Consider the following 25727-nt stretch of genomic DNA (forward strand, 5'->3'; position numbering starts at 1 on the left):
CCTTGAAATATAACTAACTGTTCAGCAGATTTCAGAGTTTTTTCCTTGCAGATTGTCTTGGTCACATATTATTCTAAAAGAGAGAACCAGTCCCTAAATGAAAGTGTTCTAGCAGATGTTGTTGCAGAGAGATGATTGTTGCTCTTGTGACATGATTGTTGTAAACACTTTTTGCTGGGCTACAGTTAAGTTTTCTGTAACCTTGATTTCCTGCAACTGCAAATAAAAATGTATTATTTACAGCTGTGTAGCTGCATTATTTATTGCTGATTTACAGCTGACCTTTAGCTGTGACTCAAAACTCACAGTAGCCAAAACCAGAATGTGGCTCATAAATTATGAGATTCATAAAGGCAAACTTGTCTTGCAACTGGATAAAATCAATATTAAAGAAATAAATAGATAAACATGTAATCTGGATTTTTAAAAGTCCCCTTTTACTATCAGCACTTCAGCTGTGAGCTGATTAGCACTTTCAGTGCTAGTGCAATGTTATACTCAGCCATTTAAATGGATTAAGGCATCAAGTAACAGCAAGGTGCTCAGGGTTCACCATTTTCACCAAGTGCAGTTTGATTTGCAGTCCTCCACCACAGTTACAGCTTTGTCTGGCTGGACACCAGAATGTCACCATGGACTGAAATTGCTGATTTTTCTCATAGTGATCAGCCAAGCCCATTTGCACCAATTCTTGCTCCAGCTCTAGCAGCAGGCCTCTGGACAGTATCTCCCTCTGCACCCCACTTCCCAAGAAGTGGGTACTACAGAACCAACTCCTCAGACCACCCAAATGCCTCATTTCTTGCCTGTTCTAACCAGCTGTCCTCCTCTGACTTGACTCCTTCAGAGTCAGTGATCTCCTCAGCATTTCAAGCCAGGCAGACATCTGCCCAAGCCTGCTCCTACTCTTGTCTTCCCTTCCAAGCACACAGTAGGCCATCCATCCATCCATCCATCCATCCATCCATCCATCCATCCATCCATCCATCCATCCATCCATCCATCCCTCACTTTACCTCTGAATATGAACTTGCCTTCCTCACAGACTCACTTCTATTTTGGCACATGCTCAGGCTGGGAAACTCAACCCTTCCCTGTAGGGCATATCTCTGCAAAGTGTACCCCATTTTCCATCTGGAAGACTTGTCAAAAGCCAGCCATGGTCATTACCCTTAGAGTGTGCTTATGGCTCCTCAGGCTGTCTTTCAGCTGGATTTTAAGGCTTCTTCCTGCACAGCATGGCTGTCCCATCTCTGAACAGTCAGTAATGGATGACCTAATGCAGCCTGGGGAACCACCACACTGTCCAGCAAGCACCCCAGCTCACCACATGCCCCATGTAGGACTAATTCTGAAGGGTTCAGCATCCTTCACATTCTGCTGTTCTAGTCAAAACTGTCAAGGCTCTTTCAGTTCATACTGAAAGACTGGGATGAAAAGTCTTGGCATGCCTGGTTCAGGCACACATGTCAAGACAGAATGAAACATTCTCTATCAGCATCTGCATCTCTCCACTGACGAGAGGGAGCACAGGCAATGACCTATTTTGTACTCTGACCCAAGAGTTTAGCCCAGGCTCAGAGAGTTGAGCCTTCACTATTAACAAAACACAAACAACTACAGCCATATTCCATGTTAAACACAAATGCCCAGAGCTAAGTGGAGTCAATTTGGCCACAAAAAGCCCAAATACCTGATTTTCCTGACTAGATCACCTTGCCATGGGAGTTTTTCAAGGCAAGTCAAAGCTGCCACTGCCAAGGATGTACTCACTATCAGGGTAACCAGGAATCAGCTACTTCTGCAGCTCTGAAATCACTTCTCTGTTCTGCCACCATCTGTGTGCCTTCAGCCTGACCGTTGGGATACTTGAGAGCACCTCTGACTCCTGAGAAGTGCTCTTACATAAGCCAGATACTGATCCACAGCTCTCAGGTCAAAGCCAAATGGACACTGAGCCTACAAAGAGGAAGGAGATTTCTAAAATGCTTCAAACATTTCTTCCTTCACACCATTCCTGGTGCTACAAACTGCAAGCAGCTATAACTTATTCCCCACTGCAAGAATCACTCTGTGTAAAACATCTTAGAAGGGTGTTAAAGCTGTAAGGGAGGCATCATGGGGAGAGAAGCTGCAGAAAACAACACTTTTTTTTTGTTTCCCTTTGAAGGAAGGCTCCTGGGGGTGCCCTGGTGACCTTGAGAGGAACAGGTTTAGATTCCCAGTCCCACCGTTTTTCTCAGGATGCATCTGCAGTCTTCTCACCCTCAATGTACCCATAAAAGAGTGAGTAAATGGGTCACCTTTTGCTGGAAAGGCAGCTTCCAGCTTTCTCTGACCAGAGAGCTTTCCATTGAAAGCTGAGAAAGTAGGAAGATTTTTTTCAGGAAATGAGGGATAAAAGTGTAAGGTAGAAATGGGTTTAATTCTTATTTTCCACAAACCCTTGCAAAATAGCCTTTAATAAGAAGCAGAACAAGACACTCAGCTATGTAATATTCCAATCACAAACTACACTAGCATCTTAAGGAGAATGAGAGGATGAAAAAAGCTTTAGGGTATAACAGATAAACAATCACTTCAAAAGCACTACCCTGTTAATGAGATGGCAGCTGCTTGCTTTCTTTGAAAAACATAATCTGAAAAAAACAGATTAAAAAGAGGAAAGTAACAAGATTAATGGGGGGGGGGCTGAGTAGTTTATAATGTAAGGAAAACCACAGACCACAAAATTTTCTGGTAACTTTCTTATCATATGCTGAGAAGAACAGGCAACCCATTCTTTGGTAAGAATATTACATATTGTCTTTTGGAGACAGCATTTGAAGCATATGCTATCACTCTAATTTAAGTGAGCACACATTGATGAAAAAGATAAAAAGCCAGAGAATTGCAGGTTTTAGAAAGTGCCTGAGAATAACAAAGTCAATTTGAAGCCTCTCTCGTTGTTATGTTTACATTCACTCTGGTTCACATCTTAAGATGGTGATTCAGCAGAAGTGGAAGAAGTTCTTTAAGAATCCCTCTATTCAGCACTGATTTTGCTTACACCAGTGGGGCTGGCATGAGTGCTGCAAAGGTCACTTCCAGGGGCAAGCAATCAAGAGCTTAAAGCAAAGAATGCACACAGCCAGCAGTTGGAAAAATAACCACAACCCACGTAATACACATTTTGTATGCAATCAAAAAAAAAATCTAAGCTCCTTTGCACAGGCAGCCTTGGCCATCTCTTTATTAAACATACACCAGATTTTTTCTGTTTTGTTTTGGGTTGTGGTATCTGTAACACACAATGTTAGAAAGGGGGAACAAACCAAGACAAAAATTAAGCCTTTGGAGAAGTTATCAAGTCTTAACAATGTCAGTCCTAAAAGATGGAAGTTTTAAGCCAGGAAGACAAAGGGATGCTTTACTATAAACCATATACACTTTATCATGTGTTTCAGCCTTAACCACATCTGCAATTCCCAATATCTACAAGACCAAGAAACAGGTCACCTGTGCAGTGATGATGAGGTGCAGCCCACAGGACCTTCCATCTCCCTCCCTGTGCACAGGTGAGGCTTGGATCTCCACCTGCACATGAACAGCCCATGCATGTAGCAGCGTGCTCTGCCATGTCCTGAGCCCTAGCAAGTCATCTGTGACACCTCACCTTTATTGCTTCTGTCAGTAGACACAGTTAATAAAGGTGGATAAATCATATCTACAACAAGCAGCTGTAAAATTCCATTTTAATATTATAATAAAAATAGAGATTAACAATATTTTGCCAAATCTCAGACCTAGCACTACTGTTTTCTTTCCCATTCAAGTGGAAAAGCTGAACAGAGGTGCATCATCAGCATGAAGAAGTACATGAAGTGAGCAGTATCTGTTTTTCTTCAAGTTTGCCAATTCCTTCCCAGGAAGTTAAATGACTAAAGCAGATTTTTTTTCACAGAATATGGCAGTAATGGGAAAAAAATCAAAGGGAGGACTGTTGAATCATCTGCCTTGCCTTTGGAGCAAGGCTCAAATGTAATTTATTTTTCTGCAGAGCACAGAGAGCATTAGGCACTCTAAAGTATTTAAGAGAGAAAAATTGCAATTTCTACCGGTTGTCATTAGAACACTGAACCACTTAAGGTTTTGATGGTGGTTTTCTCCTGCTATCAAAGTATCTTGTGCAAATTTTAATTGGAATAACCCGTGGCTAGACCAGATGAAAGAGAAAGGGCATTTTCTTTTAATGCAGTAAGAAGGGGACAGCCTCATTTTTAACTCCACTGAGATTAGATCTATTCTGAATTTGTTCAGGGAAGTCATATTTGTTTTCTGGACTTAAGAATCACTTTCAGTCTGTCCTTCTGTTGAGCTTGACCTCAAAAGTAAGTTATGTCCAAGGATCCCAAAATACTTCAAAAATTAAAGGTTATTCCTTGAATAACTGAAGCTTAATTGAGATGGTTTCTAACGATTTATCTCCAGCAGTTTAAATTTATTTCTTTTTTTATCATTCACATACTGATATGTGTTTCAGTGAAATCTAGAACAAATTAAATTAAAACAGCAGAGAAAGAGCAACCTCTTTGATTATACCTGCCTTAAACCAACTGAACACAATCTTTCTGAATAATCACATCTCATAATTTAAGAAAACATGAACAGAAAGCTGTGAAAATTGGATTCTGTAGGATGGGTAGTAACACATAAGAAAGCACTCTGAACACCTCTGAATATTCTCATAAGGACCACAGACACCTGTTCTGACTTACTGACTGCTTTGACTCACTAAGTAGATAGTGAGCAGTGTCAACACTTAGAGGATCAAATTCATATTACAGTATTTAGGATATCAAACCTCAACCCCAGCACATGCCATATGCTGTAAATATCACATTGGAAATTAACTTTCCTCACATCAAGTTTTTCAAATACAATCTCCACATTACTTTTATTTTTATTGTTACCTGAATCAGGATGAGTACAATGATCCAGCATGAATGTAAAAAAGTTGGATAGCTGAATATGAAAAAGAAAAGAAGAAACACACTGATCAGTTTAGGGGATCCAACAAGCATTAATATCTTTCTTACTCAATTACTTGCAATTTCCCATTTAGGGGGATATAAGTCACTACTGTATATTCCCATAGTACCAGCCTGCAACAATGACACAATTTGTGTCCTACTACAAAAATAGCTCCCTTTCCTTTTTTTGCCATGAATTCGCCACTGACACTTCATGAATACATAAAATGTTTCAGGGCTGTTTCAGTGCTGCTGATGCTTCTAGGTGTTATTCATCTTGCCCACCACCCAGACTATTTGCTTAGACTTCCTTCAGAATCAACAGAAACAACTGCTACAATGCAGTGAACTGAATTTAGACACAGATGCTGGGATGAACACAAGGGCCTGTAAGTTCCAAATGTCCTATACTGACCCTAAAGGAAGCCTGGGGTGATACTGATACTGACACTGGGCTGAAACACTGATATCTCTGTTGCACATATATTGCCTCACAGACAGTTAAATAGTGATCTGTAAATGACCTGCAATCCCTGGCTAACAGAGCTGCTATACAGGAACTTATACCCTAGATATGCTGTATGGGCAGAATGGTGTCCTGATGCCCATGTAGTTACATTCGTCTGTATGTCTGTGTATGTATACACACAACTTAATTCATGTGTCAGGCAGGGAAACAGTTTTATTAATCAAGATCCAGCATTGTAAAAGAAATCACCTACACAACCATTTTGTTTGTGCAGCCACAGTGCTGGGGACAACATAACTGCTTGAATAGGAAGAATGGAAGATCACAAACCTGCAGCTGATCCTGCTCATCGGCATATTCGATTGACTGAAAGATGCTGAGGGAATAGCGGCGCCTCATCTCCAGGCGGGCCATGGTGAGGCGGTACCACTTCTGGATGAGGATTGCAGCTCTAATGACTGCCAAAACAGAAACACTGCAGTACACATGGATGCAAGGAAATCTACAAGGAAAATATGCATGCTGCCTTTGCAGAATTTTGCAATCAGATGAGAAATTCTGTCCATTGTGCATAGTCAACAATAAGATGAAACCCAGTAAAAGTGAGACTGAAAAAATACATGATGCCTTTACTGTTTCTTCCAACACAGATCCCAGCTGACTGGCTCAGACCTAAGTAGTCAGTAACCTTTCCCATTTAGTTGTCTTGAAGACCAGGTCACTTTCAGCTGATGGGTGCTATAGGGGTTTCGGGAAGGTGAAAGAAGAACAGTTTGCCCTATTAACAATGTATTTCTATATCAAGCTGCAGTTAAAAACTTTGATTTTGCAAGCTGTGACATGAACAATGATCTAATGACAGTATTTGCAATAGCCTCTTCTACCAGAAAGTTTTGCCTGCAGAGCTGCATCAGCAAGGCAGTAAAATTCAAATCCTAGGATAAAAAGTTAACAAATGGTATTGAAGGGTAGAATATGTTGCTTAAATAGACAAGCCAAAAGGCAATGAGGTACAGTTTTAGCTAGATTGGTTAACAAAACACTCACCCCAAAGTCAATGGAACATGCCACACGACCATTTTTGACTATGTGCTGAATATGCATTTCACTCAGCACTTTAAGAAGTTGTGTCTACCATGGTCTCAGTCTGGAAAACTGCTGGAAACTTCACTGAAGGACAATCATCAAGACTGCAACCTGGAAGAAAGAGCCTGCTGCCTTCAGGCCTCATTCATGCCACAAAGAGATCACATTCCTTTAACTGCTCAGATAAAAATTTATTAAGCAGAGAAACATCTGGTGGCAGAAAGAGATCCTGGAGTGGGCACTGTCCTGCACTGCAAAACAGTAAAGAAAAGCTCTGTACTAGAGGGACAACAGTTTACACCAGTCAATTATTGTAACTGATCATAAATACCAGGAAGTTCTATACTAGGATGAGTAGAATCTGAATGAGAATGTTTTTTTCTTACTGTTAGTTATGCAGGTAAGGACAAATATTGATGGGAAAGTGATTCTATTAAGAGTATAACATAAAGGAAACATTTTTATAAAAATGCTTACAGATGCTATAACAACATGTTGTTTGCTTATTTTACCATTAATGAGTACACATTATAGTTAAAATGGTAAAATTTTCTAGTCTAGACAAGAGCAAAATCCAGAAAGACTCCCATCCTGTAGATATTGCATACATGCTAGAAAAATCCTTCTGCCTGAAGGAAATGTGATCCTTATATGACTAAGAGCATCCTTCAGACCCTACATAAACTCTGAGATCTCTCTTTTCTGTCCTTTCTGGAAGTCCCCACCACTACAGACCTGAAAGCCTGACACATTACAGCAAGGCTGTCACCAACATTTCTGTTTAGAAGAGTTCCTAAGGGGCAAAGCACAATCACCAGCACAGAAACAGATTTCCAGCATCGGAGCCATTAAACTTCCCATTAAAGCCCCCTGGGTTGCTTAATGGTCCAGAGCACTTAACATGGCACAGTTCCATTGCTATCACATAAGACAGATAGATGTCAATCACTGTGGTTAATGTTGCAAATCTAACAGAATGTTTCCTGTCTTTTTTTTTTTAATTGTACTTATTACAGCACTGTTACTCTCAGGACTGAATCAGAACATGATTTTCACACTAGGCTAAGCTGCATCTCTAAACGAAATTGTTATCAGTTGCAGAAGGTCTCTATACCAACAAATATCTGTTAAATTCATGTTATTAATGCATTAGAGAAATGTACAGCCTCAGGCTGCAGATAGAATGATGGTTCAGCATCACTTGACTACTGTTGAAGAGCAGAAAGGAAACCATCCAGCAGCTCCAGAAGACAAAACACAATCCAGGAAGCATACAAAATCCTAAGCCCCACATTAATGTGTGTTGATGGTTGTTGATCAAGAAAGAATACAGCTCCTCATGCCCACTCCAAGCTTTTATAGAAATATTCCCAAGTAGCACATCCCTAAGGTCTTGCAAGGCACATGTAGGCAGAGCATGCAAACCCAAAGAGGAAGAGCTGCCTCACAGTTACAGGTAGGTCTGGGATTCTGGATGATTCCATTCTACTTTCACTACTGTGATACAGCACTGATGCTGCTTTGTAGTAGCACACACAAAGCTGAGGGCTGCTCTCAAACCAGTCAGCTGGGATCCCTGTAGCCATGACAAAGTGCTCCTGCTTCTTAGGCACAATCAGCATAATAATGTCCTAAACTATGCACAGTATCATGTAACATGGCTCTCTGCTGACCAAAAAATTCTGCTTTAATGAAAAATATTGAAAGAGAACACAGAGGGTCTGAAAAAAGGTCTGAGTTAATCCTGGAACACACCTGCCTGTGCAAAAACTGCTGAGTTCATACCAAGGTGGGGTATGATTAAAAGGAGGGTGATAATCCATTAGTTTAATTAAACATTTAACCAGGTCCTGTGGAGACTTTCATCTGACAGCCTCACTAATTGTCAGGGAGAATGTCAGGCCAGGCACTTGGTAGGCCAGAAAACTGATTTTGAAGTCATTGTAATAGCCCTGCTTTATTACACTTGTTTCATAATTGGGGTCACACAACCGCAGGGAAATTGGGGCGGTTTGCCCAGGAATCCTGTGGTGTGAAAAGCCATAAAAGGTCCCACTCAATACCCCACCCTCTAAGCTTTGCCAGTGACAGAGCAAGCACAGGCACCTCTGAAATTCAGCTTCTGTCCCAGATGCTGTGAACCTTTTACAACCCAATCTGTCAATGTTAGAGGTGGCCTAAAGCTGCTTCCTGACCTCAGCCAGCATCTAAAAGCTATGCACAGTTTTAAAAAGAAAATCATTAGAAAATAATTTTCCCTAAGCAAATATTTTGACAACAGGACTGGGCAGGGGTTGTGGAGGAGAGGAACATAATCTTGCAATCCTCTACTGGTGTTAGAGAGAGAACAACCACCTGCCCTGAAGACAAAGGCAACACTCACCATTCTCTGACCTTCTGTCAGCTACAGAACTGCTGCACCCCATGGTTCCAATGATGCTGCCCATCCGTTTAATTGCCGCTGATATGAAGCATGTTTCTCTCAGCTGTTAGCATTATACACATTTCCTGTGTTGTTTCTTCAGGGATGAGGGTTATACTCCTTAAGGCTCCTGGGCTCTTCCCAGTATTCCTAACAGGGATGAGATTGGGAAGGAGGGATAGGGAGAAAAAAAATGGTGCTTGACAAGACAGAATCGGAAGTACCTTCAGCCCATAACAAATTATTGTACAGCACATCCTACCTAAACTGGACCACACCAGGGTTTTTTTTTCCCCAGATCTGATTACTGTCAACTTGTAGTCAAGAGAAATTAACTTAGTAATAATACAGTTTACTCCTTACATATTAGCTTAATGTTAATGTGCAGCAGAGGTTTCTTATATGAAGAATAGCTATTTAAAGCCTTACTACTAGGGACAAGGGACTATGGAGACACATTACTCTTCATTCTTATGATTTGAAAATTGGAACAGCAGAATTGTAAAGATTTTAAATTACATGTGATAATACTGCTAAAAAACCCCAATCCTCCTAACACTCCATTGATTTGAAAGGTTGACTTACCACCCCATTTATCATTTTATCGCTCAGTGTTACCACTACCAAATTTACCAGGACAGACAGTACCATAGCAAATCACTTCATTATCAGATTTCATTTAAATAAAATATCCCGTTTTCTGTTGCACTTCTACTGAAAACAATCCAAGGAAAATATTTTTTTCATTAAATAGATAGAACAAAATAGAACAAAATATATTTTGAAGTGAAGTCTTTTGGGTTTTCTCCTGGCACTTGCTCAGTTCTTCACTAAATAGTATCACTCACTAATGCAATACACTCTCTAATCAACAAATTCAAATGAATACAATTCCTCTGAGATACAAAATGGATCAATTTCTAAGCAACAAGAAATTCACTGATGCTCTTAGATACTGAACTTTGTTTTAGCTAAAGATTTCTTATATGATCACACTGACCCCTCTCTCTCTGTCTCCAGGGATACATGTGACATCTAAATTATTTTATCTGTTGTTTTGTTTCATTTATATTCCTTTTCTTTTAACTTGAGTTTTAAAACAAAGAAGAAATTCATCAGCATAAAATGAAAGCTTAGCTACTATTTTCCTTTGGCTTTACTAGCAGAAATCAAAATAAAAGAAGGATACAAAAGAAAAAAACCATAAATCCATAACTAGGTGATTTTCAATTTCAATAATTAGACAACACTTATATTTGTGTGTTGGTATGACCAGATTTCAACATTTATTATTATATATGATATCCTGTCCTGTCATGTTAATATAACACAACTCTTTGTAGTTCTGGGGCTTTTATTCAGGGTCCCACAAAACAAGGGTCTCCTACACTTGAGCTGGGTCTGACTCCTTATGAGTCAGTAATTAATTCAGAAAATAAGGATTTTAAGGTTTTTTCCCACAAATGAACTGCTTTATTTCCCTCAGAAGGAGCTATCATGAAAGCAAAAAAAAGTGCTCTTACATTAATTTTGAACCCATCAATGGCTTTGGCATCATCACATGCAGCACTGATATTGCTAATAGCTGAAATTTGTCTTCTCTCCAAAAAATTCTTGCTCTCCTGGTTACCATCTCCTCACTTACCCTCTTAAAAGAATCTCAAGCCTTCATTACTCCATCTCAAACAAGCCAGCCATGACTTGAATTGTGATCTGAAGACTGGCACCAAGGGCACCAAGAATAGACCTTACAATCTAAGTTCTACTTAGACTCTTGATTAAAGGGCAGGTCAGCCTGTGCCCAGCAAGGGGCAATAGGAGCCCTAAACAGAACCATCACACCTCTCAGGACTCCCTCCGAACCACAGCAAGCAATGGGCTGACCCAAGAAATGGGGGGCTGAATTGTGATCATAACCTCTTTCAATTACTTCAGCTTTCCTCCCAGTCATCACCACTCTCCTCCACATACACCTAAACTCATGGACTTCTAGAACCTCCTTGAGCAAAAAAATTAAAAGATAGAGGCATAGGGACAGAAATTTTATTGTGACAGCAGCGAACGAAGACTCAAACATACACTCAGAGCTTGGAGGAAAACTTGCCCAGATATATTCTGTCATTAAACCTCCTAAAAAGGCCAAATCTGGCCATCAAAGGGCTAGTCCAGGGTAATAACCACCACCTTCAGTCCCAAACATCTGCATTCTAAAATGGACGGGGTGAACATTCAACTGCCTTTTCATGACAACTTCCCAAGTGGCTACGGAACCATCCTCACTGCCAACCTGCATAGCCAGACTCCAGGCCAGGAGAGTAATTTCTGTGAGCTACTGACTACACACAGTGTAGCAGTGTCTGGTGAAAAATCATTTGTCATTACAAAATTCCCCCCAAATGCTGGCTAGGCTTTTTACCAAGGTATTGCAAGAGACACAAGGTAGCTAGAGGAGAATTTGAAATATAACGCTGTGTTAATATTCTGGATATTATACCACTGATTTACCTTTAAGAGAGAATCTGTCATGTTGACTAAAAAGCAAGCATTCAATTTCTACAAGTCAGTAATCTGCCCCACTTTTGGACATAATTCAAAAAATTGCTAGATTTCTGTCAGTTTAGCAAAAAAGCCAGTTTTTGTGATAGACAGGCACTAAAAGCACAACCCATCCACTGAAGCAAAACAAAATGTCTTTGCAATCATGCCTTTAGACATGCACAAAGCTAAGCCAGAGTGGCACATGCTGCTCTTTCCTGGACAGGAGTCACTGAAGGTTACACACAGCAAGTACTCCAAAATCTGGGGTTGAGAACCCGAGCTGTTGAGAGCCTGATTTACAGAGAATATGGCTCAGCATCATTTGGTCTGGATGTAATAAGTGCTGCCACAATTCAATCATGCCTCCAGTTTGTCAGTCACATAAAGACCAGGCTGCCTCAGCCTCAAGGAAATGGAAATCCTGTAAAGATTTATAGCTGACTTTCGATGAAATCAGACAGCAGGGTCTTTGGGCAGAGAGACATCCTTTAAAGCACACCTTATCTTTTAAAATTATTTGAGCTGCTCTCCTGGCACACAAGTGTAAACTAGGTTAAACCTGAGGATATGGGAGCCATACAAATAAGAGCCACTAGGATTTAAGTTCTTACTCTTCTGTCTTTTCATTTGTTTCTTACCTTTGAAAAACAAAAATGAAAGGCTCCTCCTTTTATTTTTGTTGAGATGGGGCTTTCATAATTATGCTACTTCCCCTAGAAGTTGTTTCAACAGTTGTCTCCAGCAATATGCCTCCTTTCACTACTCACCCCTTTTCTCAATCACATTTTTGAAGAGGTAGCTAGGATCTCCTCCCATAACATGTCTTAGGAGGTACATGTACATGGAAAGGTGATAAGATATAGACAGTTTTCTGCATAAAGATCAGATGGATGGATGGATGCTTCTAATGACAGAGGCTTTCCATTGATGCTATCTTGTATAAGTTTTTTATTTTACTGTGACTCACAGATTTCCTTTAGAATTGTTTTCCTTTGGAAACTAGGACTGCAGAGAATGAAGAAATGACATAATATGGTTTTGTGATGGATTTGCTTCTGTGCATTGCTGAGGGAATGAAGCTGGAAAGACTAAAATACCCTAGAGAAGAGAACCAAGACATTAAATCACAACACTCAGGTCAGAACCTGCAGAAGAACAGGTCTCCAAAACTGTCTTGTTGCGATTGTCAAGGATGAGAATCTGGAGATGAGTTGAAGATCTCATTAGCTAAAAGACCCACCCTGCAGAAAGTAGGATGAAGCAGTCACAGTCAGCTAGCAGAGTAAAATGGAACCTGGCTATGGCACAGGAGCTGTAATTTTGAGACCAACCCCTAATTTGATCTGCCAAGGGGTTGATATGAGAACATCAAACATAAATCAATTCGTGATTAGGTCTCCATCATTTTACATCCATGGAATAATCTAACATTTCTGATAAGTGATTTTCAGTGATTATAAAGAGGTGAAAGATAGAACTGAGAAAGGCTTTTTGTTAACAGATAATTTCCTCTGCCTGCTCAGAGAAGCAAGGCTAAGCTCAATATAGACTTGATGGAAAGATTGCTGTAAGTGGCCATGTTGACAGACCTCAGTGTTGGGGCCAGGAATCAATACGGAATGGGATGCATGTGGTGGCTTGAGCATTGGCCAAATGTTAGTAAGATACCAGGAAGCAAAGCCTGGGAGAGAATAGGATGAAGAATAGGATGAAGTTTTAAGGTGGACTCATATTCCTGAGCCAAAAAATGCACTGCAAAAAGAAATAAAAGCAGGAGTAGCAAAGGTGTGAACATGCAGATAATTCAAGCAATCCCTGAGCTCAGGAACTGCATGCAAACCCAAAGGGAATATGTAGAAAAAAATGGTGGGAAAATACCAGTTCATGTTACTTATAATCAATAAGGGTACATTTACTTTTGGTTTTTCTTTTGTTTTTTGGGGGGGCAGAAAATAAACAAAGCAAGCAGCCTCATTTTTTTGTACAGCAAGACTTTAGACAGATTTTGTTTTAAAAAGAGGAGGAACAGCAAATACAAGGGGACAAATGTGGTACAAATTCTTCTTCACCTTGAATAAGCAAACCCATCATATCACTTTCCAGAAATGTTAAACACCTCTAGGGGGAGATTGCTTTAGGCAACAAGGGGAAAACTGAAAATTCTGAAGCAAATTTGGTTCTAGTAAACTGAACCCAACTGGAGCATAAAAGTTAACACCCTTTAAGCAAAAAGCTGGATCACATACTGTTCTGAAGTTAATGAGTTGGTTCACATACTATCCTGCACTTGATGAGCAGGGTCTTAATGACATCCTGAAAAAGCAAATCTTCGGAATAAACATGTGTTGAAATTTGAGCCAGTTTAAAAATTAAATTTGTGCTTCAGCATGGTTTTCATAAAATTTAAATTAAGCATCAGAATAAAGTTCAAAATAGAATAAAATTATTTTTCCTAAAACAAAAATTACATTAAATACAGTAGTCTCAAAGCTATTTGATTTCATCTGTACTCAGAAGTTCTGGATAACTGATTCTGTCCAGGTCAAACTATAGTTTCAAGCACAGTGATTTTTCTTATGGTAAAATCATAAATAATGCGACATACATCTTTCATTTTGTCAATTTGCTCTTTAAAAGTGAGCTAAATATATATCTATATATACCCCACCCAAAGATATTACCTTTTTTTCTTTCTGCTTCAGCAATACCGAGATTTTTTTGCACAAGAGTACCTTTAGAAGATTCTTTTTTTAAAAGAAAGCAACCCCTGAGGAGTGCAGCTCTGCAGAACAGGTGCTCCAATTCTCTCTGGGGCTCTGGAGCTCAGGAGCTGCAATGCACTTGCTTTCCACCTACTTACACAGCTTTCCGAGAGGAAATTTCTTGAATGCTGCTCTTCAGAAACAGTCAGGGGAAAATGTTGTTTTCATTGTCCAACTTGATGTGAAAGCTCATGGCTGCAGCCCTCCAGCTGTGCTGTTTCCGTGTTGAAAAGCTGTTTTGTCACCATGCCTCCTGAATCTCAGGCAGAGAAAGGGATGGGCTGAAGTTATCTGCCTCGCATCTGAAGTCACATGATCTCTTTCGGCCTTTCTGCTGTGTTGAGGCAATGATTTGCATTTTAGCTGATCTAGCACACTGGAAAAAAACATAAGGCTATCCAGGTTATTTGGCTATCTGATGTGACTGGCACAGTTATGAAAGCCCTTAAGGAAAGCAATACTGAATTTACCACAAGGCATTGCACCTGCATGCAAGTGATATATATGTGTGTTCTCCAAATCACTCAGTCATACCCAGATAATGCACAAGTATGAAGCACTCAGATCTTGTGTCTCTCACTGTTCAAATACCAAATTCAAAACTGTGAATACCACAGGGACCCACTGTGCTAATGCCTTCAGTTAATTTCTTCATGCATGCACATGTTCTCACCATAAATGTGTGACTGGAATTCTGTGGACTCAGTTCATGTTTTGGCTCATCTTCTCCTTGTGTGACGGCTGGGAAGGGATTGGAGAAGCTGAGAACAGCCCAGCCTTGCTCTGGTCAGAAAGCCACGATTTGAAATCCAACCCTGACCCCTGGCAGCACGTCCCACATCTCTGACCCAGATCCTGACCATGCTGACCCCTGACTCACAGTAACTGCACAGGGTCCCTAGGGAAGGGCAGAGCCATCATGGTGATTTGTTACTGCCCACTGCTCACACAACAGCCCCTGAGGAATCTGCTCCACTGGCAGTGCATGGATAGCATGGGGACACTGTGATTACAAACACGTATCCCACCAAACCACTCAAAACTAGGAGATGTCTATAGAAGCATGGTAGTGTACTATCACCACTAGTCTTGGGCCCAGTCCTCATCAGCATTTATGCTCATCAGGATACCATTGCCCCACTCCAAAAGCCAGGGAGGGGTTGCTTGCTGCTGTGCAGTGATGGAACCATTTCTGTGGGGTCAGGGTGGGGCCTGTGGGTCCAAAGAGGACCACAGGTTATAAAGCATGCTGTGGTGGGAGAAAGCTCCATGTGCACGGCACAAGATGAAGACCACTGTGCCCTTGCTCTGAAGCCTCTTCAGGTGATGGAGCCCCACCAGGACTGGATAGAAACAAAAGATTTCCGAGAATACAGGCAAAGTAATATCTTCATCCTGTGCCCTGCTCCACAGGTCTAATAATACCATAAGATGCTATTTTCAGAAATTTTTTTGTCATCAGTATGGTGCAATTCTAAAGGCATCAACCACCACTCTGAAGGACAGAGTGATCAAATCCCCTTTTGAAACAGACTTTTATTAAGGTGCAAAAGATATTTAAAATGCCAAACCAGCAAAGCAGAAGGCATTTGATTGACTGAGCTAGTCCTCTGAGGTTCTGGAGTCCCAGACATAAGGTTCCACTTTCAAAGCTGTTCCTCTCCTGTGAGACAAGACAGTAAATGGAAAGCATACCAAGCGCAATAATTCTGCATGACCCAGAAGAGTTTTGATGTTTGTTTTTTCTGGCAGGATGTACTTTCCCTGATCTGAGTTACAGCAGCTAATCTTTTATGTATGATCACGCTGCTCTGCCAAAATGCATGCAAGCAAAAATACATCACAACCTCCTTCCACTGTACTCTTGGGATACACATTATTTATAAACATTTACTGTACCTGATAAGTTCATCTCTATTGGCATTTACCAAGTTCACTGCATAATGAGAGGTTTGCTCCAATTGCCAATAAATCCATCAGAAACATTTCATCCAAGATCAGTGGGAGAGGGATAACCTTAGCAGTTAGGTTCTTTAGGACATGTTTTCTTTTGTTTCTCTTTGTCCTCTGTCTCAGTGATCTGACATGACAAAGCAACCTGATAAAGAGTCAGTGTTGCTGGACTGAGCCACCTCTCCAGTTACTTGTGGGGATCACAATAACATGCAACTTGAGGAAACACAAATGTCCTTTCCAAATTAACCTTTCCAGTTCAAGTCCAGGGAGACAACACCATTTTCCTTTCTACAAAGGGCAAAGAGAACATACCAGTCCCATCAACAAGGTCACACATACTACTGCTTTTTTGCTCAGCAGTCATGTATCACACACACACACTTAATATGCTGAGTAGACTTTTAGCATCAACAGCTGCAACAGTAAGTAGGCCAAAAACTCTGACAGTGTATGACTGAGCAGTCTAGCATGACAAGAAAAAACCCAGTCATGGTGCAAGTGTAGAAATCAGGGCATCCCTCTAAAAGCAGCCCTTCTTGATGTAATTGCACCTATTCTGTTTTCCAAATACTTTAGAAACATTAACCTCCTGAGCAAGGCTTCATGCAGGCATTCTACATACATAATTCAAATTCTGCTTCAGGCTTATTTCTCAGAAGCACCCACTACAAAGTGATGTAACCGATATTTCTCAAAAAGGATGAAGATAATCACAGTTGAAGGGAGTGCGCTCCTTTTAAGCTCTGACCATGGTTTCCCTCTTCTTGCCCTATCAAGCTTAAAAAAGTATTTTATGTGACCCAGCAAAGTATTTTAGAGTACTAGCCAGGGAAGAAGTTCCTGACTGAGAAACCTGGATGCCTGGAGACAGAAAGGAAAAAAACCTAATAAAAAATGGAGAAATTAATGTCCAGAACAAATTTAAAGTCTGACTCAGTCAGTGAGATGACAGAAATCTGTGCTCACACATTAGAAAAAGTAGGTTAATTTGTGTGAACACAAAAAGAAATGTTCCCCCACTGACAGTTCTGGGTGAGAAGGTGAATAAAAGACATCAAAACTAGCATCCTTGGCAAAAAGCACACCAAATCAGAAATGGGAAAGAAAGGCAGTGGTAGGGCCTCAAAGCTCCTGAAGACCAAGAAACTAGACCAGAACACTATGAAACCATCAGGATACCCTCTGCAAAAAATGGGAACAATTTTTTTTTTTTAAGAAAGTTTCCCAAATTATCAGATGAATGCAGATTATTCTGGGAAGCAATGACTAATGACCCAATTTGCACAATTCTACCTCCCTGACGTTAGCTTCAACCTCCACTTAGAGCTTATAGAAATGATAGCTAGCTATCTACAGCACTCAGGGTTTGACAGATCCTAGTAAAGCAGCATGAGGAAAAATAAGTGGACCTAAGAATTGCCTAACAAAAGCTTGATGTGCATTTTGTTGGTCTGGTGAACCAGAAGCTCCACACACAGTGCAAACCCTACATCCTGATGCCCTCAGGCCTGTCAGGCTGTCTCTTTGCCAAAGGGGCAAAGCCTTTAAATCAGGCTCTCCAGGTCAAATCAGGTTCTCCAGGTCAGGAGAGCACACAGATTTGACTCCCACACTAATGATCAGTATGTAAAAGGATTAAAAAAAATATTTTAAATTGTTTTTTAAAGAATGGAATCTACCAACTAATAAATGCAACCACATACAGGGTAAGGGGTCATCAAGTCTATGAAAATAATTGTCCTTATCTCTATTTTCATCTAATGCTTATTAAACTGCTTTTAATGAAACATTTTCTACTTTGTTAGAGTAAATAAATCTGCTGCTTCAGCAAAACATTATTAATTTCAAAAGTCATGTCAACTATGCTATTTAGCCACAAACAATATCTGTTTTGCTTACAAGCACCACACTTCCGAAAACTCCCCAACTTACCTTTTATATTCCAAATAATAATTTCTATCTGGAACTTTTGACCTGTAAACATAGTACAGGTGCCTTGATTTGTGCTCCTACAAGCCACTCTCTTTGAGATGGGAGGCGAGGCGCAGTGTGGTGAAGACTGAGGTAGTGCAAGTAGTGCAAAACAGCGGGTAAAACATAAAAGACGGAAGACGACGATTATTGTGGGGTGTGAGGGGTGACAAGAAGGTCCATGGATGGATGGATGGACGGAAGGATGGATGGACAGACGGATGGATACCCAAACACCCCCTCACGGACGCGTTTCCCGCACAGGCCCCGGGCCCGAGCGGGGCCTGGGGCGGTGGGCGAGCGCGGGGCGCCCTTGTGTTTTAAACAGCCTCATGTGCCGAGGAAATCACGTCCCTCCGCCGCCGAGAAGAGAGCTAGAGGGCCCCGCAGTAAGCAGCGAGGCGCTTCCCATGGCCGGTTTAGAGGAAATCCCGCAGCCGGGCTCCCCCGGAGCAGCCGTGGTGTTGCTGCAGCTCTCCCGGAGCTCAAGCCGCCCTTCCCGCACTTGGGCCAACCTGACGTGACAATGCAGCCCAATTCGGGGCGAGCAGAGCAGCTGAGCAAATGCCAGGAGCAGCGGGATGCGCAGGAAGGCTGCCAGCCCTTCCCGAAGCGGGGCTGGTGGCAATGGCGTTGGGAGCACATACCGAAGGCAAAGATTTAGCGAACACGTTCGGTATGCGTGCGCCGAATACATGCAGGGGAAGGGAGCGCTGCCTGCAGCGTGGCCCGCACGCCCCAGGGTCGTTACCTGCTCCTGAGCGCCCTGTGCGGCCGGGCAGAGCGGGGCCCGCCGCTGCCCCCGGCACGCAGCAACACAGGAGCCTCACCGGGAGCTGATTCACCCGCGTCACTGCCCCTCTGTAGCTATCAGAAGGGCAGAAAACGCATTAGGGTAATTTTTAACGTCTACATTTGTTTTGAATCAACCAGCAATTAAAGAGAAAATGCCAGACTTGCGTCATCAACCAGGGAAGGAGGTGTGCCCAGAATGTCGTCGATAGGGGCACTGCTGTAAGAGCTAACGTACGTGGTGGTTCCATAGTGTAGTGGTTATCACGTCTGCTTTACACGCAGAAGGTCCTGGGTTCGAGCCCCAGTGGAACCAGCGCCAAGGTGCGACGTGTTTTTTCTTGCTTCACTCTTGAGTTTTTCATAATTTCTTTTCACGCGGTGAGTTTCGGTTTAGCTGTTTTCTCCACAAGATGGGGAACCTCATAAGCAGTTAAAGAGGGCGCGGGCCCTGCGTGCGGCAGAGGCGGAGCAGCTTCCTGGGGAGCAGAGAGGCGCCTCAAGGGAAGCCCTGCCGCAGGGGATCCCTGTAGGGGAGCCTTTCCCTGCCAGCGCGGGAGGGGTATCCCCACACCGGACCATGGTCCCTCGGAGGGGCACCCGAGGAGAGCACAGAGAGCAGAGGCAGTGGGGAAAGCAGCAGCCTGTGCCTGCTCCCCAGCAGCGAGGGGCAAAGGCAGTGGCGAAGTCTGCAGCCCCATGGGTCCCCAAGGCGTCTCACCGGGACTCACTGGATCCCTGGTCCTTTCGTCTCTGTGCTTGGAGACATGTTTGAGCGCTAGGGAAAGGCTGTGGGTTTTCACAGCACACATCTAGCAAGCACAGTTATCTCCATCCTTGTTTTCCCCTGTACTGTGCATATCGTTTTTATTAACTGGGAAAGAAAGAGCCATCTCAGCTTGCCTCGGAGCAGTTTAATATTTAAATTATAACATGTTGTCTCGTTTTGCACATGCAAGGCTTTAGAAAAGGGTAACCTCTGGGCATGGGTGCTGGCAGAGCATCTGTGCGTGGGAGCCCTATCAAGTGCTGGGGCTAAGACATCTCTGCAGGAGGAGGAGAAGAGTCCTTGAGCTCCACTGACCTGGAATCAGCTCTTGAGTATCTTTGAAGGATCAGAGTGGGAGGGTGTGATTTACCTATCTTAAAGATTAAAGAGAAAAAAATTGGCTTAACTTACTTTAATCAGAGACTTATTAAGAAACTTACCTTAATCATCATCATATGGAGAAAACTATTAACCTTTGTCAGTGCTTGTTCTCACTAAACAAACACTGTGGGGTATGGGCAAACTGCAGTTAGAGATTGCAGACCAATGCAAGGATAACTGGGCCAGGCTACAAGCGCTTTTTTGGGCGGGAAGCAGCTGTACATCCCATAGTGAGACCTGGCCGGCTAAAGTTGTAACATTAATATCATACTGATGCTAAGGGCCTGTGCATCCCACAACCTGAAAGTGCAGAAGTATTCAGGTCTGGCTTTCCTCTGCCTATTTGCTCAGCAGTGTGTGCACAGCCCACAGGAGGTGAAGCCAAAGCAATGTGGTCCCCCTGTGGGGTAAACCATCTTCCACAGACTGGCTGCTTCCAGGATGCAGGCTCAAAGCTGAGGCAGACATAGCTAGACTTCTCCTGATGTAGGATATGCAAGCCTTTGGTGTAGGTACATCCCATCTAATAGGATGGTGATTCCATGGTGCCCATCCTGCTGTCGACAGCCACAGCACCCCCAAGTGCATGAGTTACAGGGAATGGGCCTGGTGGTCAGCACTGGGTAATTATCTGCCTTGTGTTTTCTTACATTTAGAAAAAGGTCTTCTTTTCAGAAGATGACTTAAGTTTACACTTCAGACTTGTAAAAGGAATGTTTTATTCTGAGAGCCATGTCTTTAGTGTGTGTAGGCCACTGTAGCTCCATCCATGTGAAGGGGATCCAGCTCCTGACTCAGGCTCTAAAAGCTCGACAGTCTTGCCCTCTCCACACATCAGTGTCCTGCTTCTGAGAGATGTCCGTGGTTCACACCCACATGTATAAATGTGTGCTTTGTGCATTCCCTTACTGTGCTAAAACAAAAGTGTGCCGCTCACACATTTTTTGCTGAGACACTGCTCATTGTGTGCATTCAGCTTCCAGACTCATGGATCTGTGTGTGCTGCTCCGACTGAGCCGTCTGGCACTCTGCCTTGGGGAGAAACGTGACACGGCTATGTGGCGTTCCACTTCTCTCTCACACACGAGTACTTTTGCCTCCTGATTCCCCTCTGAGGTCACACACACATGCTGCCAGTTGGACTAAAAACATCTCCATGGAGCAGGGTGATCTCTGTGGTTTTTCCCAAAATTTGGCAGAGGATTTCTGAGGGCTATGCAAACATAGCAACAAGTCTTAGGGCCAATGGGACATGGGCTAGAGCTGGAGAAGATGTATGGACAAAAGAGTGAACCTGCCCAGGCAGTTCCTATTTTATATAGCAGTGGGAATGTTACCAAACTGTCTTAATTTGGGCCATTTGTACTAGTCTCAGTTTTGTTCTGTAATCAATGCCAGACTAATCTTTATCCTTTTTGAAATTGTATTTTTCTTTTTTATACAGGGCAAATGTAGCCATTTCTGGTGCTATGTTATGTACTGGCCATTAAACTTTTTCTGCCTTCTGTACCTGAAAATATTTCTATGCTTGCTAGGAATTAACTACATGATTCATTTAGCAATGCTGTCTGCAGTGGCAGCATGGTTTTGCTCTTTATAGTTATTAAAATGAAGGACTATCAACACCATTAGACACCAACTGCCTGAACTGCATACTATTTATATAGACTTTAATTTAAATGCTCTTCTAATCTTCATGTGAAACAGTTTGGTTTTTTGAATGCTATAGACCATTTTTTAAAAACAAAGGCTGCCTTTCCTTCTGTGTGGAGGGAGCTTTACAACTGGGCAGCCACCAGTCCTAAAAGTATCCCTTTGGACGGAATGTTCTTTGATAAGAGCTGTGCTGTTTCTGAGCACGTTCCCTGAGCTACTGTGTATTTCTTACACAAAAATGTATTTGAAGGGTGGGGTTGACCATAAACCAAGCTGATTTAAAACTGCATGTGATGATAGGAGATAATTTGGTTTGGCTTTTCTTTAAAACCTGGTAGGTGATTTCTCTTTGTGTGAGTAGCTCTCCTTCTGTGTGACCTGTCCTTATGAGACCATAAGGTGAGAGGCTGAAGCTCAGATCTGGTTTTCCAAGAGATATGTGGATGAAGGTATTTAGGGATTTTTAAGCTGGGATTTTCAAACCCATGAGATTTAGACACCAACTGCTCATCAGTGCTGAGAGGGAATGGATATCTGAGTGTCTTCAGCAGCTCTGAAAAATCTCTGTCTCTGTGGCAGCCCATTTTAGACTCAACCATATAAAGGATACTGTGTAGAGCCTGAAGTGAGATGCTGTACTGCATCAGATGCCCAGAGCCTGCCTTTGTACCCTCAGTGGCTCTCATATTTCTTTAACTCCTGGCTTGACCTTCTGGTGTGTCTCACTGCCCCAGGACAGGAACAGCGTATGTGCATGAGGCATGAGGCCTCTGGCAAAAAAAATCAGGAGCAGCCCTGTGCCCTTAGAAAAATGACCAGGCACCAGAAAAATCCCACCTGGTGCCTGGGATGAGCTGCCCCTCCTGCTTGCCTTGCCATGCTTTGATTCTCCCCCAGTGTTTGGGGTGAGCTGGCCCAGGTCCATGAAGCAGAGTGGCCATGTCTGTGCCTGTGGCCATGTCTGTGCCACAGGGCTCTGCCTGTGGCAACCCTCCTCTCCGTGGAGGAAGAGTAAAGTGGGAGAAGTGTTGGGCTGAGGAAATTAAATTCCTTGAGGCTGAGCAAAGCAGTGAGATCCTTGGTAGGAGACTCCTCCCGTCCATGTCACATACCCTGGTGAGTCTGGGGTGTGCTGATGCTGGAGGTGTGACTGCAGTGGGATGCTGTACCTAACAACAATTTTACAGGGCATTCCAAATTCCAATTCCAAATTCCAGGGTATCTAAAGGCAAGTGAAGTGAATCCTGCGCAGAAGACTGTTTTTGAAAAGCCAGCATCCTTGTTTGCACAGCATTTTTAAATGAATACAAACCAGAAGTGTAGAGACACAACTGGCTTAACTCAACTGCAACCTATGTGATCTAAACAGTGCCTTAATCTATTCCCAGTGCATATAATCTGAGATCTCTTGCAACAAAGCAAGCTGCTTCTGAAGCAATTGTTTTCAAAAACCTCCATTAAAAATTCACTGCTAATTTCATATAATCAACAGAGATTTGAGGAACAGGTACAAGATCCACTGGAATCACTAGCAGTCTGTTTTTATCTTGAATCAGTCATTCTAAAATCACATCTTTGGTGTAGGCTGGTTGAGAGAATACTGTAAGTAGAAATGTTAGCAAAGAGAGGTTTACATTTTTGGTTAGAGATTTTTGCAGCCTAGCAAGTAAACAACCGAAAACCACTATTTTTGTTTGATCTACAAATTGCAGTTTTCAGCCCTGTGCAATTAGGTGACTGGAAGAGCAGTAAGGCCAGGGCAGATTTCTACACACAACTATTGCTAGGAGAGACATTGCTAGTGTAGAGGTAAATAATTGGGGTGGAAGATAATGAATACAGGCTATATACAACAGACAATATATACTATACATCTCTGAGCATTAGGCATCTGCATTTCTTTAGGGTGTATATGTGGTTGATGCATAGGTATATCCTGGTTTATTTGGACATATGTCTGCATGTACAATCAGATTCACACTCAAGAGTGTCAGTACCTCAGCACTTGTTGCCTTTTAAAAACCATTACAGATGGCACAGCCTCTAGGATGGAGTTTGACAGTAACAGTTGTGTGGTTGGCTTGATGGTGCTTGATAAAACCATGGGAATGGAGGAGAGTAAGGTGCTTAGGCAACGCTTAAGTTAATCTCATGCCTTCCCATCAAGCCAAGCAGTGCACTAAGGAGCTATTCACAAGAGAGGAAGGAAAGATGCCGTTCAAGATGGGGAGCGTCCTGCTGTCTCTTCTTTTCTGGTACAAAGGTACGCACTTTGCCTCCTAAGAGGCCCTTTCAGATATCCCTCTTTGTGTTTCCTGTTCCAGCCACGCTTTCTTCTGCCAGGGGCTGTGGGGTACAGAGCAAGCCCTTCTCTGCATTCTCATGGAAACATAATAATTCGGGGAAAGGCAAAATGTGGAGATGTGTAATTTATGTACATGAGTGAGCAGCATTCTTACAGCTCTATGAATATTCAGTAGTAAAACTCAGTTTCAAAAAATAATTGCAGTGTAAAAAATTTGCCATATAATTTGTCAAAATATGAATTTGCAAAGAAAATTGTAGTGCAGCTGAGCCAGTGTGTAAATAATAATGCTGATTTGAAAAATGAGGTACAGTATAACATGAAGGACTGGTCCTTCATTAATCAAAACTCTTGATTAATCAAAAACTGATCATTTTCTCTAGCAGCAAGACATTGCTGATGAAGATTGCCCATTTTTAAGGCCTTTCAAGGTATTTTGGCTGGAAAAGACTTCCAAAGATACTTTTAGAACAAAAAGCAATTCCTAAGTCTAGAAAATAGGAAAGGTATTTATCAATTTTGAGGCTTTCTCATATTCATTTTTCAGAAAAGTATCAACAAACGTAGGTAAGGGGGAGCTAGAAGGAGACAGAAAATTTAGGGTGACAACTCCTTCCATTTTAATTTACCCAGCTGTGGAGAACAAGGAGATAATTTCCTAGTTCATATTTAAATTTCTGACTTCATCAAAGCCAATGGCAAAGCTATTTTTTTCTTAAATGAGGCTGAGGGCTGCTCTTGGTAAGTGGTGGGCAGTGTCTACCAACATGAATGTGTGATACAAGTATGATCTGTCAGGGTGAGGAACAGATTAATCAGACAGCCCAACTTTTCTCATGTGGGTGTTGAATTCCCAGTGTTTTGGTATGTCTGTTTTTTTCTCTCTTTCTGTGTTTCTGTTGAATATTTTGCTCTACCAAATATCATGAGTAGGAAAATAAGTGCTTCTCAACTAGCCATGCCTTCGTTTCGTCTTGTTATGTTTGGCTGTACCCAGCTCTGCCTAATTAATAGGTCTTTCTTTTAATCTCCCAGCAAATATTTGTACATTCTCCTCGTACCTTATCTTGTCACTCTCCTTTGTTTCACTTGGGAAGGTTACTGGTGCCTGAGCTTCTAGGAAGAGTGTTTTTATACAGACTCCAGCATTTTTTTCCCTATGGGTGGCATAACTGCAATTACTCCTTGGAATAAGTTCATATACCTTGCTCTGAATTCCAGACACAGCTTGCTTTTAATAGACACCCACACATCAGGATATTTTTGGAGAGCCTGCAGTGAAAAATAAGGTGCAAGATCATTTTCCAGGCATCACTCCTTTGGTATTTAACTTATTTTCTTAATTTATTGTATTTCTTAATTTACTGGTTTTCCCTGCTTCGCTAAGTGTCCTCTCGTGGCTAAAAAGAGCAGCCCAGGTGCCCCTCACACCCTGGCTCTCCCAGCACGGAGGTGCCGCTAGGTCAGCGCTCGGAGCTACGTGCGCTGATGCCATGATAAGCTGCTTAGCTGATTTTCCCTGGCAGACCAAGTGGCTTAGAGGAGCACCCGCGCCTCGGCTGGGCTTGTGTTCGCTGGGGACACAGCAAAGCAGCCGCAGCAGCAGCA

The 25727-nt window shown here is 42.2% G+C and overlaps 2 protein-coding genes and 1 non-coding gene across 4 annotated transcripts in view; 2 read left to right on the forward strand and 1 right to left on the reverse strand.

Annotated features, from left to right (window-relative positions):
- PPEF1 (protein phosphatase with EF-hand domain 1) overlaps positions 1-14555 on the reverse strand; it is a 34429-nt gene extending 19874 nt beyond the window's left edge. Inside the window, exons 1-4 of one of the 2 annotated variants that reach the window (XM_005426152.1) lie at positions 14388-14555; positions 8951-9139; positions 5812-5939; positions 4953-5004 (exon numbers count right to left, since the gene is read on the reverse strand). In XM_005426152.1, coding sequence (XP_005426209.1) covers positions 4953-5004; positions 5812-5939; positions 8951-9014 — 244 coding nt within the window. In that variant the 5' untranslated portion in view covers positions 9015-9139; positions 14388-14555. Of the gene's footprint in view, positions 1-4952; positions 5005-5811; positions 5940-8950; positions 9140-14387 lie in introns of those variants that run through there. The other variant, XM_031061208.1, reaches the window with a different exon arrangement.
- Positions 14556-19251: 4696 nt separating this feature from the next.
- TRNAV-UAC lies at positions 19252-19324 on the forward strand. The gene has a single exon. It is a non-coding gene; the product is annotated as a tRNA-Val (tRNA).
- Positions 19325-24009: 4685 nt separating this feature from the next.
- Positions 24010-25727, forward strand: part of RS1 (retinoschisin 1) — a 13162-nt gene continuing 11444 nt past the window's right edge. Inside the window, exon 1 of the mRNA XM_005426153.2 lies at positions 24010-24077. Coding sequence (XP_005426210.1) covers positions 24026-24077 — 52 coding nt within the window. The 5' untranslated portion in view covers positions 24010-24025. The remainder of the gene's footprint in view (positions 24078-25727) is intronic.

The sequence above is a fragment of the Geospiza fortis genome, unplaced genomic scaffold, assembly GCF_000277835.1.
Source record: "Geospiza fortis unplaced genomic scaffold, GeoFor_1.0 scaffold285, whole genome shotgun sequence".
Taxonomy (NCBI): domain Eukaryota; kingdom Metazoa; phylum Chordata; class Aves; order Passeriformes; family Thraupidae; genus Geospiza; species Geospiza fortis.